The following is a 13,121-nucleotide window of genomic DNA, read 5'->3' as shown; positions in this document are numbered from 1 at the left end:
ATATATGAATATATATAGCATATAGAATATTATATAGATAGTATATATAGATATATATATAATATATATATGGAAAATAATTAGTTTACTTTTACAAATGACTGAGATAACTTTTTTTTTTCTCTGTTTAGTCAGTTATACTTTAGACGAACATCTCTTGTATTGTATTAATCGGTCAAGGACAAATTGAACCTCATAGTAGGCCAAATATACACACTCTATATGGGATGTCATTCAAAACTAGCTTCACAGCATACATTTATCAAAAATGGTTCTTGGTGTTTTGATCTTGAAAGAATGGAGCAGAGGCAAAATATTATATGCACAATATGGAGCCCCAGAAGTCACAAATGTCAATAACAGACTACCTGTTGAGTCAAAAATAGAAGTTAAGAAGTTAAACTCGTCCATTTTTTTCTTTGCCATGTTATTGGAATCAAGTGGTTGATATGTAAGTACTAATACAACAATGTAATAATACTCGATTATAAGTAAAAGTCCTCCATTCTCAGGCATTTTATTGTTTGGGCCCAACTAGACACTGCAGTGGTTCACAGTCCAAAGAGGTTGGGAGCCACTGGTTTAAACTTGTAACAGCAGACTGCTGTTTTTGGGGTGCCGGTTAGGTATGAAGCATATGTGATTATGTATGAAAATCAGTTAAAAACTAAATATAGCTCCTGTAAAACTAGTTGAATCAATTATATTAATGTTCATGTTGGACTTTATTTTGATTTAACTGCAGTGAATTTGTAGTGTGTTCTGCCAACTGTTTGCTGAGAACAGTTTTTCTCCACTTGGCAGCTCGTAATAACAGTTTAAACGAAAGCTAAATGCTAACATCAGCATGCTAACACTGATGTTAACCAGGTATACAATGCTTACCATTTTAGGTTAGCATGCTAACATTTGCAACTTAGCATTTAAGTATAGCTGAGGTTGATGGGAATGTTATTTTTACAGGTTTAGTCATAAATACAACCTCATGGCAATCTATCAAATACTAAATAAATAAATAAAGTTGACTTTGTCAGGCTAAATGGTTCAGTCAGGGGGCTCAATAATGTTAGTGATGCAACGTCTGGGGACCATGAATGTTCAAAATCTAATGGAAATTAATGGGAATAATTGTTGAGATGCTTTAGTCTGAATCCAAATGGTGCGCTAATCGACCAGCAATACCATTGAGGGGTGTTGCCATATTCCAGTGTTAAATATTTAATATATAAAATATTGATATCATATCAATAATGTACATATGATATCGTGTCCAGCAACTCTTAAATCATTTGTCCCTCTCCATTCCCACTTTGGGGTTCATGCTCTGCATAACATATTTTTGTACATTTATGGTTACAGATTCTCTCTTCACCCAAAAAACAGACAAAACACACAAACTGAAGATGAATTTGAGTTATTGCCGCATTATTATTTAAAATGTTGTATTGACATGTATTACAAAATTGTTAGTGAATTCTTTTAGCCATAAAATTTAATTATATATATGGCCAAAGTATATTAATATGCATACTTAACAGTCTTAGTTTCGACTGCAGTTTTATTAAATAAAAATATAGAATTGTGTCAGTCCTGTGTATACAGTTATCCAACAACAATGTAAACAAACATGTAATAGTGTCAGGCTCCATCCCAGTGTTGTGAAATCTGATGATGGGACTATGTTAGTTAGTTAGTTATTTTATCCACTGTTTAAAGCTGGAGGAAAATAATTAGTTTACTTTTACAAATGATTGAGATAACTCTTTTTTCTCTATTTAGTCAGTTATACTGTAAACGAACACCTCTTGTATTGTTTTAATCAGACAGGGACAAATCGAACCTCATAGTAGGCCAACTTTGGTCCACAGCCCTCACTTTGACCAACTTTAGACTCATCAAGTAATCAATTAGTGACACATGTTGCTTATGGGACTCCACTTATTTAAGTACTAAAAATACGGGAACTACAAAAATACAAAACAATAAATCAAGACATTATATGTTCAGTACTGTATAATGCAGATGTAATTGAGATATGTTTATTTTAATAAACAAAAGTAAACAATATGTACAGTACAGTGTTGCATTTTTTACCCACAGGAGCTGGATTTTCATTTTCCTCTGAATATTCAAGAATGTCAATTATGTTCTTTTAAAGTCAAGCAAAACAGATTCATTTTAAACAGTACAGTAGAAAAACATTATTGCACAATATATACATTAAGCATTTCCTGGAAATGTAGCCGTCCATTTGTTTTTCTTGAAGCTTTAAAAGTACAAGACCTCAGATATTTACTGTATTAAATCATAAAATTAATATGCGGTCATCAGAGATTACGGTTATACTTCTAAGCTTCTTGATAAATTACTATAGTCGGTACGATTCTTATTTTGAAATTTGCCTTGATGGACCAGCTTGATAACTACACGGCTCATGCCGAAGCTCCAGGTTGCCAGACATGAAAAGTACTACAGCCATGGAAGCAAATAAAGTGGATTAACATTAGATTCTGCTCAACCTAAAAAGCTCCATGAGCAGGCACGTGGTAAAACAGGGTAAATATTGAGATAATTTAAAAGATAAAGAGGTTTAGAGAGGTAAAAGGACCCAGAGTGCCCTGAAGAGATTTCCTCTGTGAATCAAGAAAACATTGTGACAGAGATCCTGACCCACAGTGCACCGTGGAAAAACATTGTAAAAGTTGCTGACCTACCCAGCTCTCACTGCAGGAGAGGAGGCTGTATTCTGGTAGGTAATAGTGACTTTTCGACATATAAATTCATCATTTATTTCCCTTATAAAGTTTTCAAAGACACTACCTATGACGCTGTGGGAAGTTTTAAAGTCACTGAGTTCAAGTATTGAAATCACGTCAGGTAATCATCATCAGTAAACCTGCTCGGCTCTTTCTGCCTTAGGGGGAGGCTGCTTTTCTGGGGGGGATGAGCCATAGAGTCCATTGGGAGGACTGACCGATTTTTATCTAAAAAGTTACCAAAAGAGTTGTGTAGGACGATTCTTTTACCAAGGTTTAGAGGAATTTATCTACGCTGAACTTAATCTCTGTAAAACAATCAGAAAGTAATCTCTTGCTCTCAAACAAATGGACACAAACCAAATTAAACTTTGTGTTGTCATTATTTTGCAGCACAGACTGAAGTGAACCTGATGGAGGTTCATTGTCTTCAGTGTCTCTCCAGTGCTGCGGTGCCCATTTTTGATCACTAGGTGTCAGTATTCTGCACAACCTTACCTATTGTACCTTTAAAGAAAATATTATATCACAGAAATGTTCTGATTCTGACAATGTGGCGGCACATTTTCAGGGGGAGGTACTGGGATTAATCCATTTGTTCTGAGATGGTGGCATTTTGTAGATAAGTCAACTCAGTGAAGAGATCCTGAATCAGTTGATCAGGGTTAATCTGTGAGGAAATAAGAAGTTTAAATCAACTGCAGAGAAAGAAAAATATCAACCCTAACAGGCTGTCACTACCAAACAGGTGACACACAAAGTTAGTGACCATAATGGAGCTAAAGAAAGGGTAAATACTAGACTTTAAATTTGCCATACTCACATCCATGTCTGTTTCCATGTTCATGTCCATGTCCATGGGGGGAATCTCCCTCGGTGGAGATGGAGGTGGTGAGGGGAGGAAGGAAACACTCATACTAACAATTGAAACAGTTTATTGTCAAAAAATGTGTTGCAAGATTCATGATGTTTTCTTTTTTGGTGTATATATATATATAAAATTGTCTTACTTACAGTGTGACAGGCATGAGTCTTCTGACGACGTAGCCATCTTTGACCTTTCCTGCTTGAACAAAGGTGATTAGAGGTCATTACAGGGACAGTATTATACTGAGAACATGACCCTGACATTAACTGGGTAACCTCAGCATCGTTTGCAATGGCAACATTGAATCAAATTCATTGAACTGTAAATAAATGTGGAGGAAAGTCAAACACAAAACAATACCAGAGCTCTTGTAGTAGGGTCCAAACGCCACGTCTTTGTCAATGTCTGGGTAAAGATAGAGGAGTGGATTCATAGTCATGTTCTTCTTGGCTCTCAGACTGTAGTGGTTAATGATGTCTGGCAGAGACATGACTGACAGCTCCTGCTTGGTGCAGGGGTCCACTGCATGTACATGGGTCTCTACAGGGGGGACCACATACAGAAACAGGAGTAAGCAAACAAAAGTGCTCTGTGGTGGAGGGCATGAGCGAATGTCGACCAAATCATGAAAAAAAATCAAAGCACTCGCTGTTAGAAACATTTTAAAATATTAGTATTAATCTGGCAAATTTTAAAGGGAGAACATGGTTAATAAAATACGTCTTCTTCAGGAAATTACGGACAAGTCCAACGGGTGAGTAAATCAACAGGTGCAAACCAGTGACAGTATGAAGAATGGACGGCGTATGTGTGACGTCACCCACAGGTTTCTGAAGAGCTGTTTTAAAGTGTGGCCACTAAACTAAAAATCGGATGTGGATGGTGAGTGGATCTGAGGCGGGCTGAATGAAGTCTGGGTACTCAAACAAGCCATGTGTAATGGCACCCTCCTGTCAGTCAAACTGATCATTTTTTGTTAATTGCGCATAATTTTGAGCCAAATTTGTTCTGGCTTCACTTCACAGCCAAGGAGGTTACCACTTGGTGCAAAAATCCAGCAATCAGAGTCAACCAGTGTGACGTACACCTCAGACATAAAAAAAAAAAAGCATTTCTTGAGAACTGACCAGGATCAGTAGACTGTGACAGACAGATGGCTCATCCAATCACCTGCCAAGTATTTTTCCAACAGCGGTCAGGTTAATAATAAAAATTTTGAAAACCCATTTGACGTCTCATTTGTTTCATTTAACAACTTTTGAATACATGTACAGAAACATACCACCGTTGGAGTGCTCAACCCAGCTGAATGTGATCGCTCCATCGTTGTTGCTCTCACTAAAGCGGAGCAGAAAGGTCCCGGTCTTTTTTTCCTGCAGCAGGGCCCGTGTTCTCTTCCTGTTTACGAACCCCATGATGAAACTGAAACCCACATGAGAGAGGACTACTGTCTCAGGATTAATGAAAAAAAATGATTCAAAAATCACAGAGATGACTCGGGTCGTGTCTTACCCTTCCCGCCAAAGGTCCACCAGGTGTTTTTTGATCAAGTCCAGGATTCCATCAATCCAAATCCAAGCACTTTCATTCTGTTCACACAGGAAAGAAAACGTCAGCGGGGGGTAGCCACACTACAACTACAACAACGCCATAGCATAAACTACAACAAGAATCGTGCTCAAGACTGACCTTGGAGAACTTGTTCCAGTGAATGGGATCATCAGGATTGTCTGTGAACCAGCAGTTGCATAAAAATGTCATGAAAGTAACAAACTCTGAGGTAGGGACGTATCTTCGAGATTATTCAAGAGTGTAAAGTTTAATTAAAGAATTATATTTAGTACATTAAAAACACAATCACTGACTGTCTACAGTCTACCAAAAAAAAGAAGTCACAGTGCTCAGCCAAGAAATACTTCAGCACATAACACCAAACATGTTCATCTAAACATCTAAGTATATTTCCTGTCAAACTACTCAGCAATACTGATCCTTGGCGAACTTTATCTAGCTACCACTGGAAAGTGTCACCATTTAGTTAGATGGAAGAAGGGCTCAAACTCTCACCCACAAACTTTTCTCTCAGCATTGAGAGCTGGTGTTCGTCCAGCTCCCGCTGGCCAACAGACAAAAACTGCCAGCTCAGTACTTGCGACAGCTGCTTCCAGGTGAGCGGAGGAGGGTTGGCGAACAGCGACAGGTTCTGCAGAACAAATACAGTTTGACTCTAACTCACTGACCTGCACAAGAGTGAAGTGACCATGGCGGTCCAAATGTGATTTAATACTAAATAATTGACTTTGACAAGAAGAAGAAAAGGCACTGTGTATTGTATCTGTACAAGAGACATTAAAAGCATGAACTCAAACAGCAGCTAAACAGATCGTTACCCTTGGCTCACTGGTGCACAGCATGTTGTACCACATGACAGAGGCCCAGGCGCTGGGGATCTGATTGGTACTGGAGACGACGACCAGAGGCAGCGAGCTGGCCTGGACCAACACAGGAGGAAGAAGTTAGTCAGTAACATTTTTCTGTGACTGAACAGCTAAATATTATTTGTAGTTCAGCAGCAAAGAGCAGACAGAAACTGAAATGCCTTTGACTGTAATTTTATGTTTACTCACCTCGATGTTACATCTCAGTCCGGCATGTTGAAAGTCTGCCACAAACTTAATGATGTGGAGTTCTTCAGTGACTCCCAGACGACTAAAAGGCTGATGAATGAACAAAGAATTTTAAGATTTAGGAGAAAAAAAAACCCTGAACAATGACTTGAAAGCACGTTGAAAGAAACTTAATGAAGCCCAGTGCCACAAAAAGTGGAATAATAACAATATTATCCCAATATCTATAAAACAAATGTTTAAAAAACATAAATACAAGTCAAAGTCGTCTGTTTTTTGTCTTTTGTTTTTGGGAAATTAATTACACTGAACTGTAATGCTATAAAAAGCCACCTCGCGGCACCAATAACAACCTTCTTCTTTAGCTTCACCGTGTTTCCGGTTGTACACTGAAGAGCATTCAGCTGCTCTTACTGAAACACATTGTGTAATTCATTGTGGACAGACTCCACAAGATAAACAATTGATTATCACACTCAACGCCTATTGTCCCCGTCCCCATCGTTCCCAAACTGACCTGACGATCTACAGTCTGTCTACCTGACTGGACTGTAATCAGGCTGATATCGTGTAGTCTGAACCCAACGTTAGCCTTGAGCTCAGAGCTATGCAGAGCCGAAGTACAGCTTCAGACTGACTCTCCTTTCATGAGTGACATATGGCATTTAAATTTTATACAAACAAATGGCAGAATTTGAATTGTCTCCACTTACCTCAGATGTTCCTTTGCTTTTTGGATGTCTTTTGTCCTTGATTGACTGAAAAAACAAACAAACAAAAAAAACACTCAAGCGCTTCTTAGAAAATGCAGTAATTATATAAGTCTATACTGTCGACTGATGTACAATACAAAGCTTTATGTTCATTTAATGACCAATGGATGCAACAATATGTGTGTGATTGTTTTATTTAACATGTCAACTTGCGGAGTTTCATACCATGTGACCAAATTCTGCCACCAAGCCTCCACCTGGCGTGTCCACGTCCAACACCTTACAGTCAGCCCGGCTGAAGTCAAAGCCACGAAACCTAAACGACATCAGACCAAAGTTTGTCTAAGACCAAAAATGTACCAATTGTCTTCAAGAATCTACGATGATATATATATAAAAAAAGATCAGTTTAGGCTTTCAAATTACACTTTACTTACCCTTTAACTGTCTTGGCTTCTTCAACATCCCTTATTTTAGAGAGATTTAAAGATTTTGTTATTAAAAGACAAGCAAACAGAAAAAGTTGAATGTTGTAAAATGATAACGTCGTGTGTCACCGGATCAGACAAAAGTTTTCTCTGACTTACTTGTCAAATACAGGTTTGGCTTTGATTGGGCACTTGAACTCTGGGAGGTTTGCTAAGAACCTGGAACAACAACAAATATCAACCTGTGTGAGCTACAACGTACGTGATTCCAGTCCAGTCCTTTGTTGGACTTTTGCACTCCTCATCATTCCAAGACTCATATTAATCAGTAAAGTAATAAATGATTGAAACATAATGAGCGAACATATAAAATGCTAAAATAAATCTCGAAAAGTCTTTTAGAAAAGTCTTTTAGAGGTTTCTGCTCTGGCATTTTTGGTACGTTTCAACATGTTTTTGCTTTAAATCTGTGTGGCCAATGGAAGTTATGTTTATTACCGTGAATCCAGGCAGACTGCAGCTGCTGTCCTCCACAAAGGAGTAAACACAAAGGAGTCTATGACTACTTGATTCTTAAAGGATTACTTTGTCTTGACATATGGAACATTTTACTTAAAGTACACATAGTTAATTTAGAAACAATAACATTACAGTCACCACAGAAAATAGTTCCTCTTACAGTAAACTGTTATATTCAAAACAACAATGCAGTTCTGTGTTCAGTGCATCCTCACCTCACTGTCACTGTGAATTGTACCTTGGTCTTGAGTATCAGAGGTCGCTGTGGTAAACTCGACATGATAGGTTGTTTCTCAACCACTAGAGCACTGCAACGCAAGACCGCAACAAGGTGTGTCAATAACATTAAAGTATGTGCTCATGTACACAGAAAAGTCCTGATGCCACGACTCACTTTGCAAGAAGTTTTGTGAGCAACGACACTGCCGATTTCTCATTTTCTGCCATGGGACCGGAGAGGTTGGAGACATCAATGCTGTTGTATTGCTTGCTCTGCTCTTGCAGTTTATGCAGCTGTTCGCGTACTCGTAGGAGAACTTCTGCCACAGCCGTGAACCTGCACATACAACATAAGTTTGTGGTTTTTCTTAAACATGACACATGAAAAGCCGAGGTAGTAAAAATAAATTCTCACCACTTCTGTAGATTGTCCAGACACGTGTCAGCTGGAGCTCCAATGCAGGCCATCTGCTGCCTGCACTTCCACTCAGGCAGCTCCACATCTGTAAGAGTTACCACAATCTCCTCTGCCAGTTTCAAGATGTTTTCTATCTGCTGCAGCACTATCTGTATCACAAAAAGACAAACAATTAAGTATATGGACCATTGTTGTGTCAAAGAATCATTACAAGAGTTACTGCATAGAGAAATAACTGACTTTCTTTCTTTTAACAGACTTCAGTATTACTATGACTGCTACTACGACTACAGCAGTCACTGATAATGAAACATAACATCTCGGGTCTGACTGAGTCATTCTGCATCTCTCTCTCCCTCATTTCTTGCCCGAAAGATATCGCCAAGTACAGAAACTTCTTCTCAGTGCTGATAAAATAATGCCACAGAGTATAGGTTTTATTTTCTTTTAACATTTTATTTGTTTTATTGTTGTAGTTTTTATGTTTGTTGATTTGTTTTTTATTTTTTATGCAGTTGTTCTTAACTGTATGGCCTAATTTTATCTATTTTATTTTTGTTTTATCTTTCTCTATTCATTGTTGTCTATTGCTGTTTTTTTTTTTGTTCTGTGACGCACTTTGGGCTGCATGTCGCAACAGCAGACTGGAACACAAAGTTATGAAACTTCAATGTTTCTAAATCAATTTTGAAAGACAGAAATGTTGTGGTGTCGAATAAACTGAAATTGTTGGATTCATGACTTGACATGTGTGTGTCTGTTGGACCATATGGTTAAATAAAAGTCAAACAACAACAAACAAAGTTGTTTATCAGTTTTGTGTTGTGCTCTACATGTAGATATGGATCTACAGTACCTGGTTTGTTTCTGTGATAAAGCTGGCCTGCTTACAACATTCCTTCTCCACAGCAGCACGGGACTGTCCATTATGCTGCTCTACTGGTAATAACAAATATGAGACATAAGTAAAACATGAACTCACGCTAAACCTGTCACACCCATCTTTATGTCTCGTATCATACCTTGGAATTGCCAGCTGTCCTGTATGAAGTCAAGCTTTTCATTGAGAACCTCCAGTGACTTAATTTCCTTCTTCGTCTCCTGCATTAGAGTTCACAAATGAAAAAATGATAAAGTACGCATTTCCCAGGACGACAAAAAGAAAGTTACAGCCGCAGAGTTTACCAAAGTCCTGTGTTTCAGTTCATTGACTTTGTTGTCCAGTTGTCTCCATTTTTGATCCACGGCTGGACTGACACACCCCTGACAAAAACAAAGATGTTACCTTCAAGGAATAAAATAGTAAAACCAAATAGAAGACAGAAACATTGTGTGTTCAGTCATTTTTCAGCCTAATCTTTACAGGCCGGACTCCACTGTGCTGTCCAAATGATCAGTCATCTTACCTGTGCTTCAAAAACTGACGCCAGGATTTTCTTTTCCTCCTTCAGGCATTCAGATAGGATTATAGCCAGGCTGATTGGCTCAGCTTCAAAGTGTTTCTAAGATTAAAAACAAAGATGTTATAATTAATCTGCTCTCAGACAATAAAAAAAACAAATATATAAATTTAAAAGTTAAATGTCTACCAGCAAGTAGTCTCTCATCCCTGGAAGATCAGGTCCCTGCAAAATGTTTTTCTCCTGAACAGAACGATTCCACTGTTCTTCCAAATACACCAGAAGTTCACGGAAACAAGCCATCGCTTTATTTCTATCCACAGCTGCCGAATCCCTGAGACAGAGCAACAGAAAGGGTGCGTTTGTTTATGGATTGTGACTGTGTGTATGTTCTGATAGCAGCATTTATATAAAATAATTCAGCATCAACAACTTAATAACGAATTAAGATATAAAACCATATAATATATGATGCTTCGTTATAAATTACTAAACTATCCAGTTCATACAAGTACAGTTGAAATAATTATTGATTAATCAAGTTGACCGACAGAAAAATAATTGCCAACTGTTAAATGAACAATAAATAAACAGATAAATAATTGCTGATTGAAACCTTAAATGAACAATAAATAAACAGATAAATAATTGCTGATTGAAACCCTCTCACCTCACTGTCTCCTTCCTAGCATGAAGAAGACACCAATGGAAATACATGAACTTTTTTTCCATATAATAATAATAATAATACTAATTACTAATACTTCTTGAAATGTATTTTATGGAAATAATTTTAGTTTTATGAACATCTTATTTATACTGTTTATATCTTTTTAGATTTACCATATTTTTCTTAGATATCTTTAAACTTATATGTATTTTTTATATTTTGATGTCTATTGCTGTTTGCACCCAGGGATATGAGGGAAAGGTTATTTCAGTTCTCTGTATGTCCTGTACATATGGCAGCATTGACAATAAAGTTGATGAGACTAGATTAGGTTAGCCCCACCCGCTGACTTTGACAGTCTGATAATTCATAAAGCACTGCAACACAGGACCATGAAATGTAAATGTAAATTAATTAAACAGTGAAATTATTATATATGTTTGGGTTTTTTTACATAAAACGAATCGGTATTTTAATTAATTAATTACACATTTAAGTGATTATTTAATGGTGTATTTATTGATTTAATTTTGGCACTTTTAGTCCTCCATACTCCACCGCTGCAGGCCACTCTTGCTCAATGAGTCAAACTGTGTCTCTCTCACCAGTCCTGGCTCTCTATCGCGGTGCACAGCCAGTGGCGGACCTCTCTGGGGAACCGGCACTCATAGAGCTGGCTCACCCGGCTCTGCAGCGCTGAATCCAGCCTCAACAGTTCCTGCCACTGGGCCATCTGTAAGAGCAAGACACCGAGGAAAAGTCACTAACACTAGCTGAAGGTTATGGCGAGGTTATGTACGCTATGTGTGAATAAAAACAATAATAAGCTACTTAAAAAACACACAGGTTGGCCTGCATGTCTTAAAGTTATTAATGCCCATGCACCTGAAAGCGAAAGTTCATAACAAAACACAGTATATTATTTCTACGTGTTCCTACAGACAACAAAAGGATAAATTGTCTTACCTTGTGGCTGTTGTTGTTTGTTATTTATCGGTCAGATGAGCAGGATGTGTAATAATCAATCTCAAAGTCTCTCTGCGCGTCTGACTGCGGGAGGGGCGGCTTCTTATACTCACCGGGTGCGCCCACAAACCACGTGATTCTCGAGAAAAGGATCCCTGCAAGCGGTGTCAAGTCAGCAGCTGGTTGACGGGTTTGGGTTTCCGCCTTGTTAGGAAATACTAAAAAAAAAAAAAAAACTGGCTTTCTGGCTGCATCCGTTTCTAACTTATTGTTATCAAATGGCGACTTTTTCCGGGTGGTGTGGGAGGGGATTTTTAACGCACGACGCACTAATCCAAGACTTCAAAAAAACTGTTTACAGTGATTTAACCCTTTAAAACATCATACACCTTTTAACACGTCAAACCAGGAAAATAAGATAATAACATTAAAGTCCTTTATATATTTATTTGTATATTTACTCAAGTACTTTTACTTGTAATTTTCTCATACCGTCCTGCACATTTCAATGGGAAATATCACCTTTTCCTCCACTACATTTATCCGACTGCTGCAGATTAGCAGATTAACATACGAGACACATGAGATTATAACACATAATACATTATCAAAGATTAAACCAGTGGTTTGCAACCGTTTTTTGTGTGCTATTAACCCATTTGAAAAAAGCAGTATGTGGTTGTATCTCATGGAAAAACGTGTGTATGTGTGTGTGTGTGGTTGATTCTTCTTTTTTTCCAGATGTCTTGTTACCAGTTCCACCAAACGAGATATTTTCCCTCTTTTTGAACCAAAGGGGTACAATTATTCAATGTAGAGTCAACAATCAATCATCACACGACTCCTCAGATTTATCTGTTAAACTAACATCAGTATTAACACTCACACTAATGATGTCAAATATAATCAGTCATAGGAGATAAATACTTTTCCTTTTAATATTTTAAGTACATTTTATTACTTGTGTACTTTTACTAAAGTATGATTTTAAATACAAAACTTGTAACAGAGTATTTTTTACATTGTTGTACTCAGTCTATCCCCCTTCTGTTGGTACTGTTCAGTGGGTGGTGAAATGCATTTTATTGTCAGGCTCTGCTGGACTGCTATGACTCATTCATCCACCCATTCTTGAGAATCATGTGGTTCTCGGTAAACGTTGCAAGATTATCAACAGTCAAGTATCATAAAGGAGTTTTATTTCCTGCTGCCTCCAAAATAAAAGCTATGTAAACGTCTGCACTGTCTGTTGAGTGTTTGGTTGTAACTGACTATACTCGTCCCAGATTACATTTGAAAAAAGTGTAATTACATTGTCATGGATTACTTGATTACATTTCTAAATTTAACCATAAAAGATGACAAAAATTTAAACCTTTTTCATGATACCCCTGCATGGTCTACAGATCTTGATAGAGGTATGGGGTAAATCTCATTTTATTTCATTGTGTGTTTACGATCAGAGCTTCTACACACGCATGTCCACTGAAGGGTCAACAGACTCAACCCAAAGCATCATGGGATTTGCCAGTGGACG

At 37.6% G+C, this 13,121-nt stretch overlaps 1 protein-coding gene across 3 annotated transcripts; it reads right to left on the bottom strand.

The window, feature by feature from the left end:
• Positions 1–2,000: 2,000 nt before the first annotated feature.
• On the bottom strand, positions 2,001–11,716 carry LOC104920795 (signal transducer and activator of transcription 1-alpha/beta). 3 transcript variants are annotated; one of them, XM_027280432.1, is made up of 24 exons: positions 11,585–11,715; positions 11,224–11,351; positions 10,138–10,282; positions 9,955–10,050; positions 9,734–9,811; positions 9,571–9,649; positions 9,405–9,487; positions 8,546–8,697; positions 8,306–8,467; positions 8,127–8,219; positions 7,552–7,611; positions 7,402–7,431; positions 7,190–7,280; positions 6,965–7,009; positions 6,252–6,341; positions 6,015–6,116; positions 5,692–5,827; positions 5,314–5,354; positions 5,137–5,213; positions 4,907–5,046; positions 3,985–4,164; positions 3,771–3,819; positions 3,580–3,673; positions 2,001–3,426 (listed from the first exon to the last, which is right to left on the bottom strand). In XM_027280432.1, the coding sequence occupies exons 2-24, from the start codon at positions 11,349–11,351 to the stop codon at positions 3,343–3,345; spliced, it is 2,235 nt and encodes a 744-aa protein (XP_027136233.1). In that variant the 5' UTR covers positions 11,585–11,715; the 3' UTR covers positions 2,001–3,342. The 3 variants fall into 3 exon arrangements, with proteins under 3 accessions (XP_027136233.1, XP_027136236.1, XP_027136247.1); XM_027280435.1 differs by having other exon boundaries at positions 9,405–9,484; XM_027280446.1 differs by lacking the exons at positions 2,001–3,426; positions 3,580–3,673; positions 3,771–3,819 and adding an exon at positions 4,752–4,794 and having other exon boundaries at positions 4,031–4,164; positions 11,585–11,716.
• Positions 11,717–13,121: the final 1,405 nt, after the last annotated feature.

Source organism: Larimichthys crocea, chromosome I (genome assembly GCF_000972845.2).
Source record: "Larimichthys crocea isolate SSNF chromosome I, L_crocea_2.0, whole genome shotgun sequence".
Classification (NCBI taxonomy): domain Eukaryota; kingdom Metazoa; phylum Chordata; class Actinopteri; family Sciaenidae; genus Larimichthys; species Larimichthys crocea.
This window is presented reverse-complemented; position numbering and strand designations above follow the sequence as displayed.